The sequence below is a fragment of the Stomoxys calcitrans genome, chromosome 3, assembly GCF_963082655.1.
Source record: "Stomoxys calcitrans chromosome 3, idStoCalc2.1, whole genome shotgun sequence".
NCBI lineage: Eukaryota > Metazoa > Arthropoda > Insecta > Diptera > Muscidae > Stomoxys > Stomoxys calcitrans.
In genome coordinates, this window is record NC_081554.1 from 181,568,161 (window position 1) to 181,584,097 (window position 15,937).

The 15,937-nt window shown below is 40.7% G+C and overlaps 1 protein-coding gene across 1 annotated transcript; it reads right to left on the minus strand.

Annotated features, from left to right (window-relative positions):
- Nucleotides 1–13,536: 13,536 nt before the first annotated feature.
- On the minus strand, nucleotides 13,537–15,429 carry LOC131996233 (uncharacterized). The gene has a single exon (XM_059365721.1). It carries the CDS (start codon nucleotides 15,427–15,429, stop codon nucleotides 13,537–13,539), a length of 1,893 nt encoding a protein of 630 aa, XP_059221704.1.
- Between the last annotated feature and the right edge of the window lie 508 nt (nucleotides 15,430–15,937).

Below are 15,937 nucleotides of genomic sequence, written 5' to 3' on the forward strand. Positions count from 1 at the left end.
CGTCATATCAGTCATATCAGAACACTACATGCAATGTTTCAACCAAATCGGACAGAAACTGTAAGGGTTCAAGGAATCAAATTGGGAGATTGGCTTATGTGGGAGCTATATCAGTCTTTAAACCGATCAGGTTCCCAACATCCGACCTGGCCGAACATAGCACACTTTTACTTTTTTCGTATTTAAATATTATTTATACCCATCATCATAGGACGGGTTGATAGTAATCTAATCACTATTTTAAAATATTGATGTGTTGAAATCACGATAGCGGTGAAAATAGGGTAGCGGTGAAAATATGGTACTACGTGGTGAAAATTGGGTACTACATTTTTTTATATCTAAAGGGGGAGCGGACCCTCCCCCTTACCCTAATTTTCAGAAACGCCAGATCTCGGAGATGGGTGGTGCGTTTTAAGCGAAATTTTGTGTGCTCTCATATAGTACCCTAAAAATAAAAATTTGGTATCCAAATTTCGGATGGGGTACCTAGGGGGGCTGCCCCACCCTAAAACCTACCAAACATATATTTAGACCAATCACGACAATATGGGACTCAAACGAAAGGTACTAAGGATAAGAAAACGTATCTCATATCCAATTGTCGGACCAAGTGCTAGGGGGACCACCCCAACCCCCAAAACACTCCTAAATCGGACATATTTAATGACCATGGCAATATGGGACTCAAATGAAAGGTATTTGCGAGTAGAATACGAATCTGATATCTAAATGTGGGACCACGTTTCTGGGGGGTGGACCCCTTCCCCAAAACACCCCCCAAACAGGACTTATTTGCTGACAATAGGAATATGGGGCTAAAAAAAAGGTTTTTGAGTGTAGAATTCGAATCTGATCCAAATATGAGACCAAGTGTTAAGGGGGCCGCCTCTCCCCAAAAACCTCTCCCAAAGGGTACACATTTACGACCATAGCCACATGGGGCTCAAATGAAAGGTCTTTGGGAGTAAAGCACAAATCTGATATTAATATTCGGGAAAAGTGTCTATGGGGCCACCCCTCTCCCACAACACCACCCAACCACCTAAATCGGACATATATACCGACCATAGCAATATGGGACTCAAATGAAAGGTATTTGCGAGTAGAATACGAATCTGATATCTAAATGTGGGACAACGTTTCTGGGGGGTGGACCCCTTCCCCAAAACACCCCCCAAACAGGACTTACTTACTGACCATGGGAATATGGGGCTTAATTAAACGGTATTTGAGTGTAAAATACGAATCTAATATCCAAATATGGGACCAAGTGTTTGGGGGGCCGCTTCTCATCAAAAACATCCCCCAAAGGGGACACATTTACGACCATAACAATATGGGGCTCAAATGAAAGGTCTTTGGGAGTAAAGCACGAATTTGATATCAATATTCGGGAAAGTGTCTATGGGGCCAACCCACCCTCACAACACCACCCAAATAGAAAGTATTTTCTGACTACTGCAATATGAGGCTCAAATAAGAGAGTTTTTAAAGTGAAACACGAATCCGATATATATTTTCAAGGCCAACTCACTGAGTGGCCGCCCATCCCCCAAACCACCCGCCAAGCCGGCCATGTTTCCCGACTATGGAATTATGGGGGGCTCAAATTAAAGGTATGTGGGAGTAGACCACGTATCTGATATCAACATTAGGGACCAACTGTCTAGGGTATGTCCCACCACCATAACAACTCCCAAATAGGACGTATTTGCTCACCAAGACAATTTGGGTCGTAAAGAGAGTGGAAATAAATATATATAGTTTTTAGGGCCAATACCCCAAACCGGAAATATTTGCTGACTTTTGCAATAAGGAGTTTAAATGAGATTTAAAAACGAATTTGTTACCCAATTTTGAGGCCAATGGCAATATGGGGTTCAAATAATTGATATATAGATATATGAGAATAGACCACGTTGCTGATATATTTTCCGGGCTTATTGTTTGGGCGACCACCCCAAAACACCCCTAAATCGGCCATATTTACGGACCATGTCAATGTGGAGCTTAAATTAAAGGTTTTTGGGGGTAGAGCAAGAATTGATACCCACTTTCGGGACCAATTTTCTGGGGGTCAACCCCTTTCCCAAAATACCCCACAAGCAGCAATTTTTTAGTGACGCAATCGCAAAATGGGGCACAAATAAAGGTATTTGGGAGTAGAATACGAATTTGATATCCAAATGTAGGACCATGTATTTAGGGCATCACCCCTTTCACAAAAATCCCCAAAGGAAAAAAAATTTCGACCATGCCATTATATGGCTCAAATGAAAGGTATTTTAGATTAGAAAACGAATTTGATAACCCATTTTGGGGCCATGTGTTTGGGGGACGCCTCATCCTGTAAACTCCTCTTAAGCCAATGGCAATAAGGGGTTTTAATAAATGGTATTTGAGAGAAGAGCACGATGCTGATATTTTTTCAGGGCCAAGTATCTGGGAGACCCCCTCTCCTCCGAAAACACCACTAAATCAGACATCATGAGAATATCGGGCTGAAATGAAGTATTTTAAGAACAGAATACACCTTACATCCAAACATAAATTCGTAGACCAATAAAAAGCATATGGGATTCAGATAAAGGCACTTATATTGTTAAACTGTTAGTCAAGCGATCTAGTATTTAGGTAGCATGGTATTTCACTAACAGATCTTTAATTGTCGAAAATAAATATTCCAAGGAAACTTTTGTTCCATATAAAGTAAAAGAAGGCGCTACGGAGCGGGCCCGGGTCGGCTAGTCTTTTATATAAATCATTTTTCCATATTAACTTCTTCCTTCTGTACCTACAAAAGGCTATTCTAATCCATAATATATCATAAATAATCGTTTCACCCTAATATGTAAGCAATGTTTATTATATTCCCTATAATTTAGAATCAAAATACTGATATGTTAAACTCAAACCCATTAAATTAAAACAAAAATTAAATCTCTCAAACCTTCAATTAAAAGAATAATTTCAATCAATTAGAAGAATAATTTCAATCGCTTTAGATGCAGTAGCTACTAACAACTCAAACCTCCATAGCAGACAAATGTGCAGACATTTTATACAAATAAGAAAAATGTTGTTTTGAATACCCCTCAAAGTGGATAGCATTATATTCAACCATTGCTCGACCTGGCAAAAGTGAATTTGTTACATTGTTATAAAAAAAAGTTCAACTGTCTTGTCTTAATAAAAATGGGTAAATGCAATGAATTTAGTTTATAGCTCAACAATCCGTAAATTTAATTATAACATTGAACAGTGGTTATGTTTTCCTTTAAGTTTCCTACTCTAATTCAAGAAGTGTAACCGAAAAATGGATTTATATGGGGCGTATGAACCTCTACAGCACTCAACAAATAAAATTTCAATGCCATTCGCTAAATATTGTGCTTAACGGGGGATTCACAGAGATCACAACGTAATGATCGTGATCCAACTTCTTTCACATTGAAATGTCCAGAAGGTGTGGCCACCATAGCGTATGAGTCATACAAAGCGATACGAAAATTCGTCATACGCTCCCTGGGACAAATTTGAAAATCAACTCAATTTGTAATGAGACCAATGTTGCACCCAATAAAAACCATTATTAAGGACGGGCTAAAATCGACCAAAACCGACATCTTGGTACCCTATACCACATTGAGTATGCAGGCTAATTCGTCGAAATAAAAATTTGCTTTAATTTGAAATGAAGAACTTAAACCAAAATCCGTACGTATTGTGGGAGTCATAGAGAAAATTGCTGTGCTAGATTTTGAGAAGATCGGTTAATAAATGCGCTTGAAAGGTCCCAAAAGATAGAAATTGGTATATCTTAATATATAAAAGAGTTGTGTGACTGACTGATCGCCCAGCCCAAACGGCAAAAGCTAGAATCATGAAATTTTGAACGAATGTTGGTCTTGGATAACAGGCACGGGCGATATTCGTATGTTTAGGTACTAAAAAGTACCAAATATTACGAAAATTTTGACTATTTGGCTGGGGTGAACCGAAAGGGCTGTAATTATGAGGAATTATTTGCTCCCCAAAATTAAAAAGCATCTCAAAAATATGACAAGGTAAACAACATTTCACAAAATCGTACCGAAAGTGGTAGAAATAGTACGTTTAGTGCCACATTTGGTACTATTCAGTACTTTTTTTTGTAAATTGAGCTAAAGCTCTGAAGTTTGGTAATGAGATACAAAATGGCAACCTTAATTGGGTGAGCAAATAAGTTTTTGGAATTTGGTACATTTAGCTTCCAAAAAGTTACAAAAAGGCGAAGGGGTAAAGCTGTTACTTCGAAATTTGATTTAACAAGTAAAAGAAAGCTAAGTTCGACCGGACCGAATTTTATATACCCTCCACCATGGATTGCATTTGTCGAATTCTTTTCCCGGTGTCTCTTTTTAAACAAACAAAGGATAAAAGAAAAGTGGTTCAAGAAGTCAAGATCCAAGATCAGTTTATATGGCAGCTCTATCAGGTAATAGACCGAATTGAATCATATTTGGTATAGTTGTTGGAAGTCATAACAAAAAACTTCATGCTACATTTCAGCCAAATCGGGAGACCATTGCGCCCTCAAGTGGGTCAAGAAGTCAAGATCCAAGGTCGGCATATATGGCAGCTATATCAGGTTATGAAACGATTTTAACCATATTTAGCATAGTTGTTGGAGGTGTCATAACAAAACACCTCATGCGAAATTTCAGCCAAATCGGATAAGAATTGCGCCCTCTAGTGGCTCAAGAAGTCAAGATCCAAGATCGGATTATCTTGCAAGTATATCGAAACATTGACGGATTTAGCTCATTTACAATTCCAACTAACATACACTAACAAGAAGTATTTGTGCAAAATTTCAAGTATTTCTAATTATTTGGAGATACTCCTCAGTCAACCCTCCGCATCTGACCGCAACCTTCCTCCTTCAGCATGCCGAACTCCCTCAGCTTATACGCTACCATGGCGGAGCAGTTTCGAATATAGGCCTCAATGGGCGACATATTCAACATCGCTTTCAGACCTGCCTGCGGTATTGATACCAGCGGCCCTGTGACTCGGATGCAGATCAGTCTCTGAACCTTCTCGAATTCGTACAAGTGCACCATACGTCAGTTCTGGTCTAATAATGGCCGTATAAATCCAATAAAAACTTTCGAGGGTTATCCCCCCTCCCCCCAATCCTTAAAATTCTCCTATTGGAGTAAAAAGCGCACAGTGCCTTATGGCTTCTTTCCTTCGAAGTCCTCCTCCAGTACAGCTTCGAATCGAGGACTATCGAAGGAATCTGAAGTCCGGAAATTTCTATCTCCGAGTAAAGAGCAGTTCCATCTTCCTTGGGGTGGTACTCAACCCATTTCTGGTGGCGCATAGCGACAGTGACCCATCCATGACCTCGCTGATCGTCCATGACCTCGCTGATCTTCAACAGAATTTTGCCTCCGACCAGCAGCATGACGTCGTCAGCATAAGCGATTATCTTCGTGCTGTCTCTGCCGACTTCCAAGTGGACTTCATTTGTCAAGAAGTTCCACAGCATCGGTGAGAATACTACCCATTGGGGCTATCCTCTTGACTGTAGGTGTCCGAACACACTATCTTCCAAGTCCATTTGGAGATAATAGCGTTAATAGGCGCCTCGGCTATACTTCGATGGATCAAAGCTAGAGGACAGATTAGGCGTGGGGGTCTACATTGAGAATCCAGGGACTGAGATCTGCTTCAGACTGCCTGACTATAATACAGTCCTGCAGGCGGAGATCCGGGCGATCACGGAATGAGTGAAGTGGTGTGGTGCTAACGCGAGGATGTCGAGTGTGAAAATCTTTACGGACAATAAAATTGCCATAGGAGCAAAAAACAACCAGGACGGTAAGGTCACGAACAGTCTTGCAGTGTAACAAGGAGATTAACGCCTTTTCTGAGGATGCCAAAATCAGCATCGTTTGGTTGCAGGGCCTTAACGGAATAAGGGGAAAATGAAAGGGCAGACGGTGAAGGCCAGAGGCCTGCTGTCAATAAACTTGGTTAACCCGAAGCTTATCGGGTCGATTCAGTCCAAGTTAAGGGCGTGGGCGATGAATGCGCATGCAACCCTGTGGAACAGCGAAACGGTTGGTAGGATGACGTAAATCCTATGGGGGGATCCAGATCATAAGAAGACGGGGCTATTATTCAAAGGAAGTAAGAAGGAGGTCAGTATAGCTATTGGTATCATAAAGGGACACATGGGACTACGAGCTCACTTATATAAAATTGGTGCGGCAAGTGATAGCATGTGTTGGGCATGCGAGGAAGATGATGAGACGTTGGAGCATTTATTTTGTCATAGCCCGGCTTTCGCGTGAGGACACAATACCAGACATGAACAAACTTAGGAGCGTGGCATGGAAAACAATTAAAGAATGCAAATGCAAATTTTGCCCATGAACATTCCACGAAGGAACAGGGGCAAACTTCTCACATATCAATGAGTGCAGTCCGATTCAAATTTAAGCTCAATGATAAGAGACCTCCTTTTTATACTCGAGTCCGAACGGAGTGCGTCAGTGCGACATCTCTTTGGAGAGAAGTTTTAAATGGCATAGTACCTCACAAATGTGGCCAGCATTAGGAGGGGAAAAACCAACGCGGAAAATTTTTTCTGATGGTCTCGCCAGGATTCGAACCCAGGCGTTCAGGGTCATAGGTGGACATGCTAACCTCTGAGCTACGGTCGCCTTCTTTGTAAGTAGAACGGAATTCCTAACTTAGATTTTCTTTTTCGAGGTTACTTTGTAGTTTTTGGAGCGCACAATAAGCCAATTACTGGCTTAGGTGTATCACTAGTGGCATGGGGCAGATTAATATCTGCACCCTCTTTTCAACCAAACCTAAGTTATAACCTAATAACATATATATTGGGTTGCCCAAAAAGTAATTGCGGATTTTTCATATAGTCGACGTTGACAAATTTTTTCAACGGCTTGTGACTTTGTAATTGCATTCTTTCTTCTGTCAGTTATCAGCTGTTATTTTTAGCTTGCTTTAGAAAAAGGTGTGAAAAAAGTATATTTGAATAAAGTTCATTCTAAGTTTTATTAAAAATGCATTTACTTTCTTTTAAAAAATCCGCAATTACTTTTTGGGCAACCCAATATAAGTTATAGCCTAACCTGAAACACATACAGATTAAGAATTAGGCGGAATGTATGGAGGTCATACCATCCATGGAATTGTCTTGGCATAGGCGGAGCGATGATGAACCACGCCTGCTAGAGCAATGGAGACTATTCTAGACATAGGACTCTAGACATGCAGATTAAGAATTAGGCGGAATGGATGGAGGACATACCATCCATTCCGCCTAATTCTTAATCTGTAAGTCTAGGGTCCTATGTCTAGAATAGTCTCCAGTGCTCTAGCGGGCGTGGTTCATCATCGCTCCGCCTATGCCAAGACACTTCCAATTCAGTTTCCCGTCCAAGATCGCTCCTAAGTCTTTGACTTTGAAGAATATAGAAATCCTTCTGTAGAGGAAACGAGATACATCAAATTGACCCATAATTGGCGGCCCAGGTCGTTGACTTTTGATTCTATTTCCATGTTATTGAAGGCCTATAGGGTATTCCTTCTGCCGCAGAGACGTCTCGACCTCTCGTACCATTTCGTGGAGGACCATCTCCACAAACCTGCCTTTGAGGTATACTTGTTGTACCCCACTGAAGTTCTCCGTCGTCAGTCTCTCTCTCATCGCTCCGCCTTTGTCAAGACACTTCCAATTCAGTTTCCTGTCCAAGATCGCTCCTAAGTATTTGACCTTGGAGGATATAGAAATCCTTCTGTTGAAGAAACGAGATGAGTCAAATTGACCCATTATCGGTGGCCCAGGTTGGTGACTTTTGATCCCATTTCCATGTTATTGAAGGCCTATAGGGTATTCCTTCTGCCGCAGGGACGTCTCGACCTCTCGTACCACTTCGTAGAGGACCGTCTCCACAAACCTGCCTTTGAGGTATGCTTGTTGTACCCCAATGAAGTTCTCCGGCGTCGGTCTCTCTCTCTCTCTCTCTCTCTCTCTCTCATCGCTCCGCCTATGCCAAGACACTTCCAATTCAGTTTCCCGTCCAAGATCGCTCCTAAGTATTTGACCTTGTAGAATATAGAAATCCTTCTGTAGAGGAAACGAGATGCATCAAATTGACCTATAATTGGCGGCCCAGGTCGTTGACTTTTGATCCTATTTCCATGTTATTGAAGGCCTATAGGGTATTCCTTCTGCCGCAGGGACGTCTCGACCTCTCGTACCACTTGGTGGAGGACCGTCTCCACCAAACTGCCTTTGAGGTGTGCTTGATTTACTCCACTGAAATTATCCGGCATCAGTCTCTCTCTCATCGCTCCGCCTTTGTCAAGACACTTCCAATTCAGTTTCCTGTCCAAGATCGCTCCTAAGTATTTGAGCTTGGAGGATATAGAAATCCTTCTGTTGAGGAAACGAGATGAGTCAAATTGACCCATTATCGGTGGCCCAGGTTGGTGACTTTTGATCCTATTTCCATGTTATTGAAGGCCTATAGGGTAGTTCTTCTGTCACAGGGACGTCTCGACCTCTCGTACTACTTGGTGGAGGACCGTCTCCACCAAACTGCCTTTGAGGTGTGCTTGTTTTACCCCACTGAAGTTATCCGGCGTCAGTCTCTCCCTCACCTTCAGGTCTGTCAGTCTTTCCATTGATTTGAGTAAAAACGAAGAGAGACAAATGGGCCTGTAATCTATCATCGTGCTGTGGTTTATTTTCCCACCTTGGGGATAAAGACCACCCTGCCCTTGATATGTAGGAACAAGCCAGTCTTGTCCGCAAAATCTATTTCAGCCGAGCTAGGTGCCAGGGTGTCAGCATAAACAGTCAAAGCCCTCTTGTAACATCTTGGGGTAGATGTTGCGCCAGTAGACTTATAGGGTTCTAAAGTATGCAACGCTCCATAAACTCGGGTCATCATAGCCTCTGTGTAGAGGCCCATTATCGTGCCATATTAAGGAACACAGGAAAAAATTCAAACAATATATCCTTATAACCGTTTCCGATTTATTTCGCGGTCTATATCTATACAAAAAAAATTTCGTTTCAACTTAAGGTGAACTATGCGTTTAGTAGGGGACGGTACCCCCACTTCTGACCCCATTTGGGCTTTAAGAGATTTGAAATTCTTCATTTTGTACGAAATCATCCACTAAAACAGCTTTAAGTGCCTTCCATGCTTATATTTATATTGAATCACAGAATAACTGCACCCAGTTTATTTGAATTTCTCGTTATTCAAAGTTTACTTTGCAAATCAGAAATTTAAGTCTGCAAATGATGCCAAGGCACAAAAGCTACTCCTTGCCCACAGCCTCATGTGCATGTGCTAAAGAATACTTTTCTCCCATTTTGAGTTCCTACTCCCTCTCTCAGACACCATATTACTATAATTTGAATTTCTATGAAATATTGATAGCTGGTGGCCAGTCTGTTGGTCGTTCTGACATTCAGTAATGAAAAGGTTGGTTGGTTCGATACATTTGCTACTCCATTGCAAGTCTAGACTGCCCATCTCTAAATATAAAAGGACCCAACACAACCACACACACACACACACTCAAATGTGCAAACCACATATAAATTATGCAAATTTTAATTAAGAGCTTTTGAGCAACCGGAAATATGCTCCTCTCTTAAATTATCTCAAAATGTTTGCTTGTTTGTGACTAATTTAGAAAATAAAGCGAAACAAAAAAAAATAAAGTGGTCTCTTAACACCACACAGACCAAACCCAAGGATTTTGTTTATTCGATTAATGCTGTTGGTTATGTTAATGGGTTCGGTGAGACGAGATATGCACATGGGGGAGACAAGCATATTTTTAATTAAATCAAAACTCAGACAAATGGGAAAAGTAAAAAAAACTACGATAAAGAGTTGCTGTGTTCAAACTTCATTGAGACGTAATTCCAATACACAACGAAAGGAATAGTGTTGTAACATAAAATAAATGAGTACATACATATTTAGAAGTGACCACGAATAAACCTTAGTTTTCTTCTACGAGGCTTAGTTAAGGAGATATGGCCATTTTAAGTTTCCCAAGCGAAACAATCAGTTTTTGCCCGATTTGCATAAAAATTTAGAATTTTTGGAGGTGATCACGAATTAACCTTAGTTTTCCTCCACGAGGCTTAGTTAAGGAGATATGGCCATTTAAAGTTTTCCAAGTGAAAAAATCAATTTTTGGACGATTTTCATGAAAATTTTGAATTTTTGGAGGTGATCACGAATTAGCCTTAGTTTTTCTCTACGAAGCTTAGTTAAGGAGATATGGCCATTTAAAGTTTTCCAAGTGAAAAAATCAGTTTTTGGACGATTTTCATGAAAATTTTGAATTTTTGGAGGTGATCACGAATTAACCTTACTTTTCCTCTACGAGGCTTAGTTAAGGAGATATGGCCATTTTAAGTTTCCCATATGAAAAAATAAATTTTTGGACGATTTTCATGAAAATTTTGAATTTTTGGAGATGATCACAAATTAACCTTAGTTTTCCTCTACGAGGCTTAGTTAAGGAGATATCGCCATTTAAAGTTTTCCAAGTGAAAAAATCAGATTTTGGACCATTTTCATGAAAATTTTGAATTTTTGGAGGTGATCACGAATTAACCTTAGTTTTCCTCTACGAGGCTTAGTTAAGGAGATATGGCCATTTTAAGTTTCTCAAGCGAAACAATCAGTTTTGGTCGATTTTCATCGATTTGAGCAAATACGTCCTATTTTGGGGTTGTTATGGTAGTGGGACGTCCCCTAGACAGTTGGTCCCTAATGTTGATATCAGATACGTGGTCTACTCCCAAATACCTTTAATTTGAGAACCATATTTCCATAGTCGGATTTGGGGGATGGGCGGCCAGTCAGTGAGTTGGCCTTGAAAATATATATCGGACTCGTGTTCTACTCTTAAAACCCTCGTATTTGAACCTCATATTGCAAAAGTCAGAAAATACTTATTATTTGGGGTGGTATTGTGGGGGTGGGGTGACCCCATAGACACTTTTCCCGAATATTAATATCAGATTTGTGGTTTACTCCCAAAGACCTTTCATTTGAGCCCCATATGGCTATGGTTGTTTGGGGGAGGTTTTTGGGTAGAGGCGGCCCCCCAAACACTTGGTATCATATTTGGATATCAGATTCTAATTCTACACTCAATAACCTTTTATTTAAGCCCCATATTCCCATGGTCAGTAAATAAGCCCAATTTGGTGGGTGTTTTGGGAAAGGGGTGGACCCCCAGAAACGTGGTCCCACATTTGGATATCGTATTCGTATTCTACTCCCAAATACCTTTCATTTGAGTCCCATATTGCCATGGTCGGTAAATATGTCCGATTTAGGGGTGTTTTGGGGCTTGGGGTGGTCCCCCTAGCACTTGGTCTGGCAATTAAATATCAAATACGTTTTCTCATAATAAATACCTTTCATTTGATTCCCATATTGTCGTGATTGGTCTAAACGTATGTTTGGTAGGTTTTAGGGTGTGGCGGCTCCCCTAGGTACCCCATCCGAAATTCGGATAACAAATTTTTTATTTGTTAGGGTACTATGAAAGAGCACACAAAATTTCGCTTAAATCGCAACACCCATCTCCAAGATCTGGCATTTCTGAAAATTAGGGTAAGGGGGAGGGTCCGCCCCCCCCTTCAGATATCAAAAAATGTAGTACCCTATTTTCACCACGGGATCATTATGCACCATCAGTGGGAATTTCATGGGAATTGGCTCAGCCGTTTTTGAGTCTATAAGGAACACACAAACAAACAAAGAAACACAAATTGATTTTTATACCAACCACCGATGGGTGATGGTATATTCATTTTGTCATTCCGTGTACAACACATCGAAATATCCATTTCTGACCCTATAAAGTATAAATATACTTGAGCAGCGTAAAAATCTAAGACGATCTAGGCATGTCCGTCCGTCTGTCCGTCTGTAAGTCTATCTGTTGAAATCACACTACAGTCTTCGAAAATAGAGATATTGAGCTGAAACTTTACACAGATTCTCTTTTTGTCCATAATCAGGTTAAGTTCGAAGATGGGCAATATCGGAGTAGACTTTGATATAGCCCCCATATAGACCGATCTGCCGATGTAGGGTCTTAGGCCCATAAAAGCCACATTTATTATCAGATTTTGCTGAAATTTGGGACAGTGAGTTGTGTTAGGACCTTCGACATCCTTCGTTAACTTGGCCCAGATCGGTCCAGATTTGCATATTGCTGCCATATAGACCGATCCTCCGATTTAGGGTCTTAGGCCCATAAAAGCCACATTTATTATCAGATTTTGCTGAAATTTGAAACAGTGAGTTGTGTTAGGCTCTTGGACATTATTTGTCAATTAGGCTCAGATCGGTCCTGATTTGGATATAGCTGCCATATAGACCGAACCTCCGATTTAGGGTTTTAGGCCCATAAAAGCCACATTTATTATCCGATTTTGCTGAAATTTGGGACAGTGAATTGTGTTAGGCTCTTGGACACTCTTCGTCAATTAGGCCCAGATCGGTCCAGATTTGGATATAGCTGCCATATAGACCGATCCTCCGATTTAGGGTCTAAGGCCCATAAAAGCCATATTTATTATCCGATTTTGCTGAAATTTGAGACAGTGTGTTGTGTTAGGCCCTTCGACATCCTTCTTTGATAGCTGCCATATAGACCGATCCCTCGATTTTGGGCTTTGGGCCCATAAAAGGCGCATTTATTGTCCGATGTCGCCGAAATTTTGGACAGTGAGTTCAGTTAAGCCTCTTTACATACTTCTGCACTACGGCACAGATTGGTCCAGATTTGGATATAGCTGCCATATACACCCATCTCTCGATTTTAGTTCTTGGTGCCATAAAAAACACATTTATTATCCGATATCGCCGTAATTTTGGACAGTGAGTTGTGTTAGGCCCTTCGACATCCTTCTTCAATTTCACTCAGATCGGTCTAGATTTGGATATAGCTGCCATATAGACCGCATTTATTGTCCTATGTTGCCGAAATTTGTGACAGAGAGTTAAGTTCAGCCTCTCCACATATTTCTGCAATTTGGTCTAGATCGATCAAGATTTGCATATAGCTGCCATATAGACCGATATCACGATTTATAGTCTTGGCCCCAAAAAAAGGGCATTTATAATTCGAATTTACTGAAATTTGACACATTGACTTATGTTGGTGGTGGGTATCCAAAGTTCGGCCCGGCCGAACTTAACGCCTTTTTACTTCTTATATATATGAGCTGTGTCCAAATTTATATTCTTGAAATATTTAAAAATTTTATTTGGTTAATGTTTTAAGTTTTATTTGCAGTATTTAACAAAAGTAAAAAATCGCCATCAAATGCTGACGCCAAATCGCCGTCGCACAGAACGATCTAATCGCCCTTTAAATATGAAAATTTTGAAATATTTTTTATACATTACGTACACAGCTACAGAACGAGTTTGAACATTTTTCGTTTTCGCATCACAGCTGTATTCTGCGTTTCAAATCATTCTTTTTCTTATTGCTACAACAACAACGATGAATTAAAAGCTCCATAAGAAATGCCAAAAAACTGCTTAGCCAACCCACGGTCAACAAAATCCACACCCAATATAAATGTTGCACTGTAAGAACTTGCGATTCCACTGCTGCATTAGGATCATGTGAAGGCACTCGTTTCGATTTTGACATATCCAAATAGGTCTGCGTTATCCAAGCATCCATAAAACCCATTTGATGGGCATTGAGAATAAACCAGTCTACGGCCTCCTTATAGGGCGAATTGTACTGCAAACGAAGGCCCCATACCATCATGTCAAAATAGGTCATGCCACGGGGAACATGGAAAACTTTGCGTTGAAAATACTCTTGCCTTCGATTGTATATGTCCCACAACTCCGATTCGATTATATAGCCATGGGAAGTGTTCAACTCTTGACGAGCCACCAGAAAAAAGGTGACATTTTCCGTATGGGTGGTAATATTTTCATGCACTTCTACCCAATCACTTAAGATCACCGAATCAGTTCCCTCCATAAGTATGGTCACTGAGGAATGTTCCAAATCTCTGTACTCTTCAAACTGCCTGTGATAGGGAGGCCAGGTAAAGTAGGAGTGGATATTTGCCGAAAACTGTGACGAGATATTGAGGCCCACAAAGCCTACGAAAAAATAAATCATGCGCAGACCTATTAAATGGGTAAATTGTTGTTCTACAAAAGATTGACCCAAAACTCCAGGCATGACCTTGGAGTTGATAACAAAATCAAAATACTCCAGAGTACCTTCAAAGACGAATTTGGTAAGTGTGTGCATAAACGAAAGCAGCAAAGAGAAAATTAAGACAGATCCAAGGAAGTAGCCATCCAATAGCAAGGCAAAAATCTCTTTGAGGGTGAATTGTGGCGTTAGGGGTACCATAAAGCTGGCTCTATTTACGGTAACATAAGAGGACATATTGTGCCAAGAGCCAGAGCCAGTTTCCTCAATGGACATGGGCAAGTCTATGAGACGATCCTTTATCATTTGGGAAATTTCCACCCAATGCACTAGTTTACCTTCCACCAAGGGTTCATACATCTCCAAGTGGGCATTATAATGCTCAGCGAATGCCAATACCAATAGGCCAGAGAAGCCGCTGACATGAAGTTGGCCATGACTATCGGAGTAGACAAAGCTCATGGGAGGAAATTGATCCGGAAATGTCCGCAGAGTCTTATTATGCATGTTAAGCCAATGGCGAGGATAGAGCGAATGGTTATGGTGAGTTGAAAATGAGGCCAGCTGCCAATGATAGTTAGGATAGGGCATTAGCCTATGTAACCCAGTCAACATCTTAACAGAGGAGTTTTGTGAGATGTTATGATAGCTTAGTAAGACATTTGTCATCATATGGAACTCGCATAAGTTCAGCATCTGTTTCTTAAAGTCCGCAAAATCTCCCACATTGGTGGCCACCATCAAAATTCTGGTTTGTCGCATATAATCCAAGGCCTCCCCGAGGTAATGCATTGAAGTTTTATCCACTTTGCCCGCCATTAAAATAATGACAAGAATTTCCGAATTGTAAAGGGCTTTATAGCTGAATTGTGGGCCATGGGGCCTCATTGTTAACCTTGGCACCTCAACGGCTTGATATTTGGTGAACACTTCCAAAAACTTTTCTTTGCTAGGTGAAGTTTGATGAATTATCAGCAATGAGTCGTAGGCCTTTTCCTTATGAATTGCATTTAGCAAAGTCTCATAGTCAAATGATAGCTCCGTATTGTTTGTAGTCAGCATATGTTCCGCATGAATTTTCGTCCGCTGGCAGGTGATTGAATTCAACAGAAAAACTCCTTGGAAAACAGCTACTAGACACAATGTTGAATACATGACTACAAAAATGGCATAGCTTTAGAGATATTCCCTAGGAATTTGCCGGTCAAATAGTGATAGGGAGGTATGAGAAATTACTTTGCTGTACCCTACACCATAGGGGGAGGGTATACTTAGTTCTTCGTTTTATTTGTTAGGCCGGATAATATCATTTGAACATTGACAAGTAGAACATACGTAAATATGCCAAACTATGCCAAACTGGCGAGAAGAACAACAAGTAAAAGTGTGCTAAGTTCGGGCGGGGAACCCACCAACATGGAATTGACCACAAATTCACACAACCGAACTTAGTTGTAGGGCACATGTGCCAAAATTCAGCCAAAAATTGCGACTTCCAGAGTCTCAAGATATTAAAATGGAAGATCGGTTTATATAGGAGTTACATCAGGTTATACTCCGATTTGGAGGTCATTACAGAATTTGAGCCATATTGGACAAAAAATGTGACTTCCAGGGGTGACTTAGAAAACGTAACAGAACACTACCAGCGAACTCCTAGCCA

Coding starts and splice junctions, on each gene's coding strand:
- LOC131996233 (XM_059365721.1), bottom strand. CDS start 15,429: ATGTATTCAACATTGTGTCTAGTAGCTGTTTTCCAAGGAGTTTTTCTG.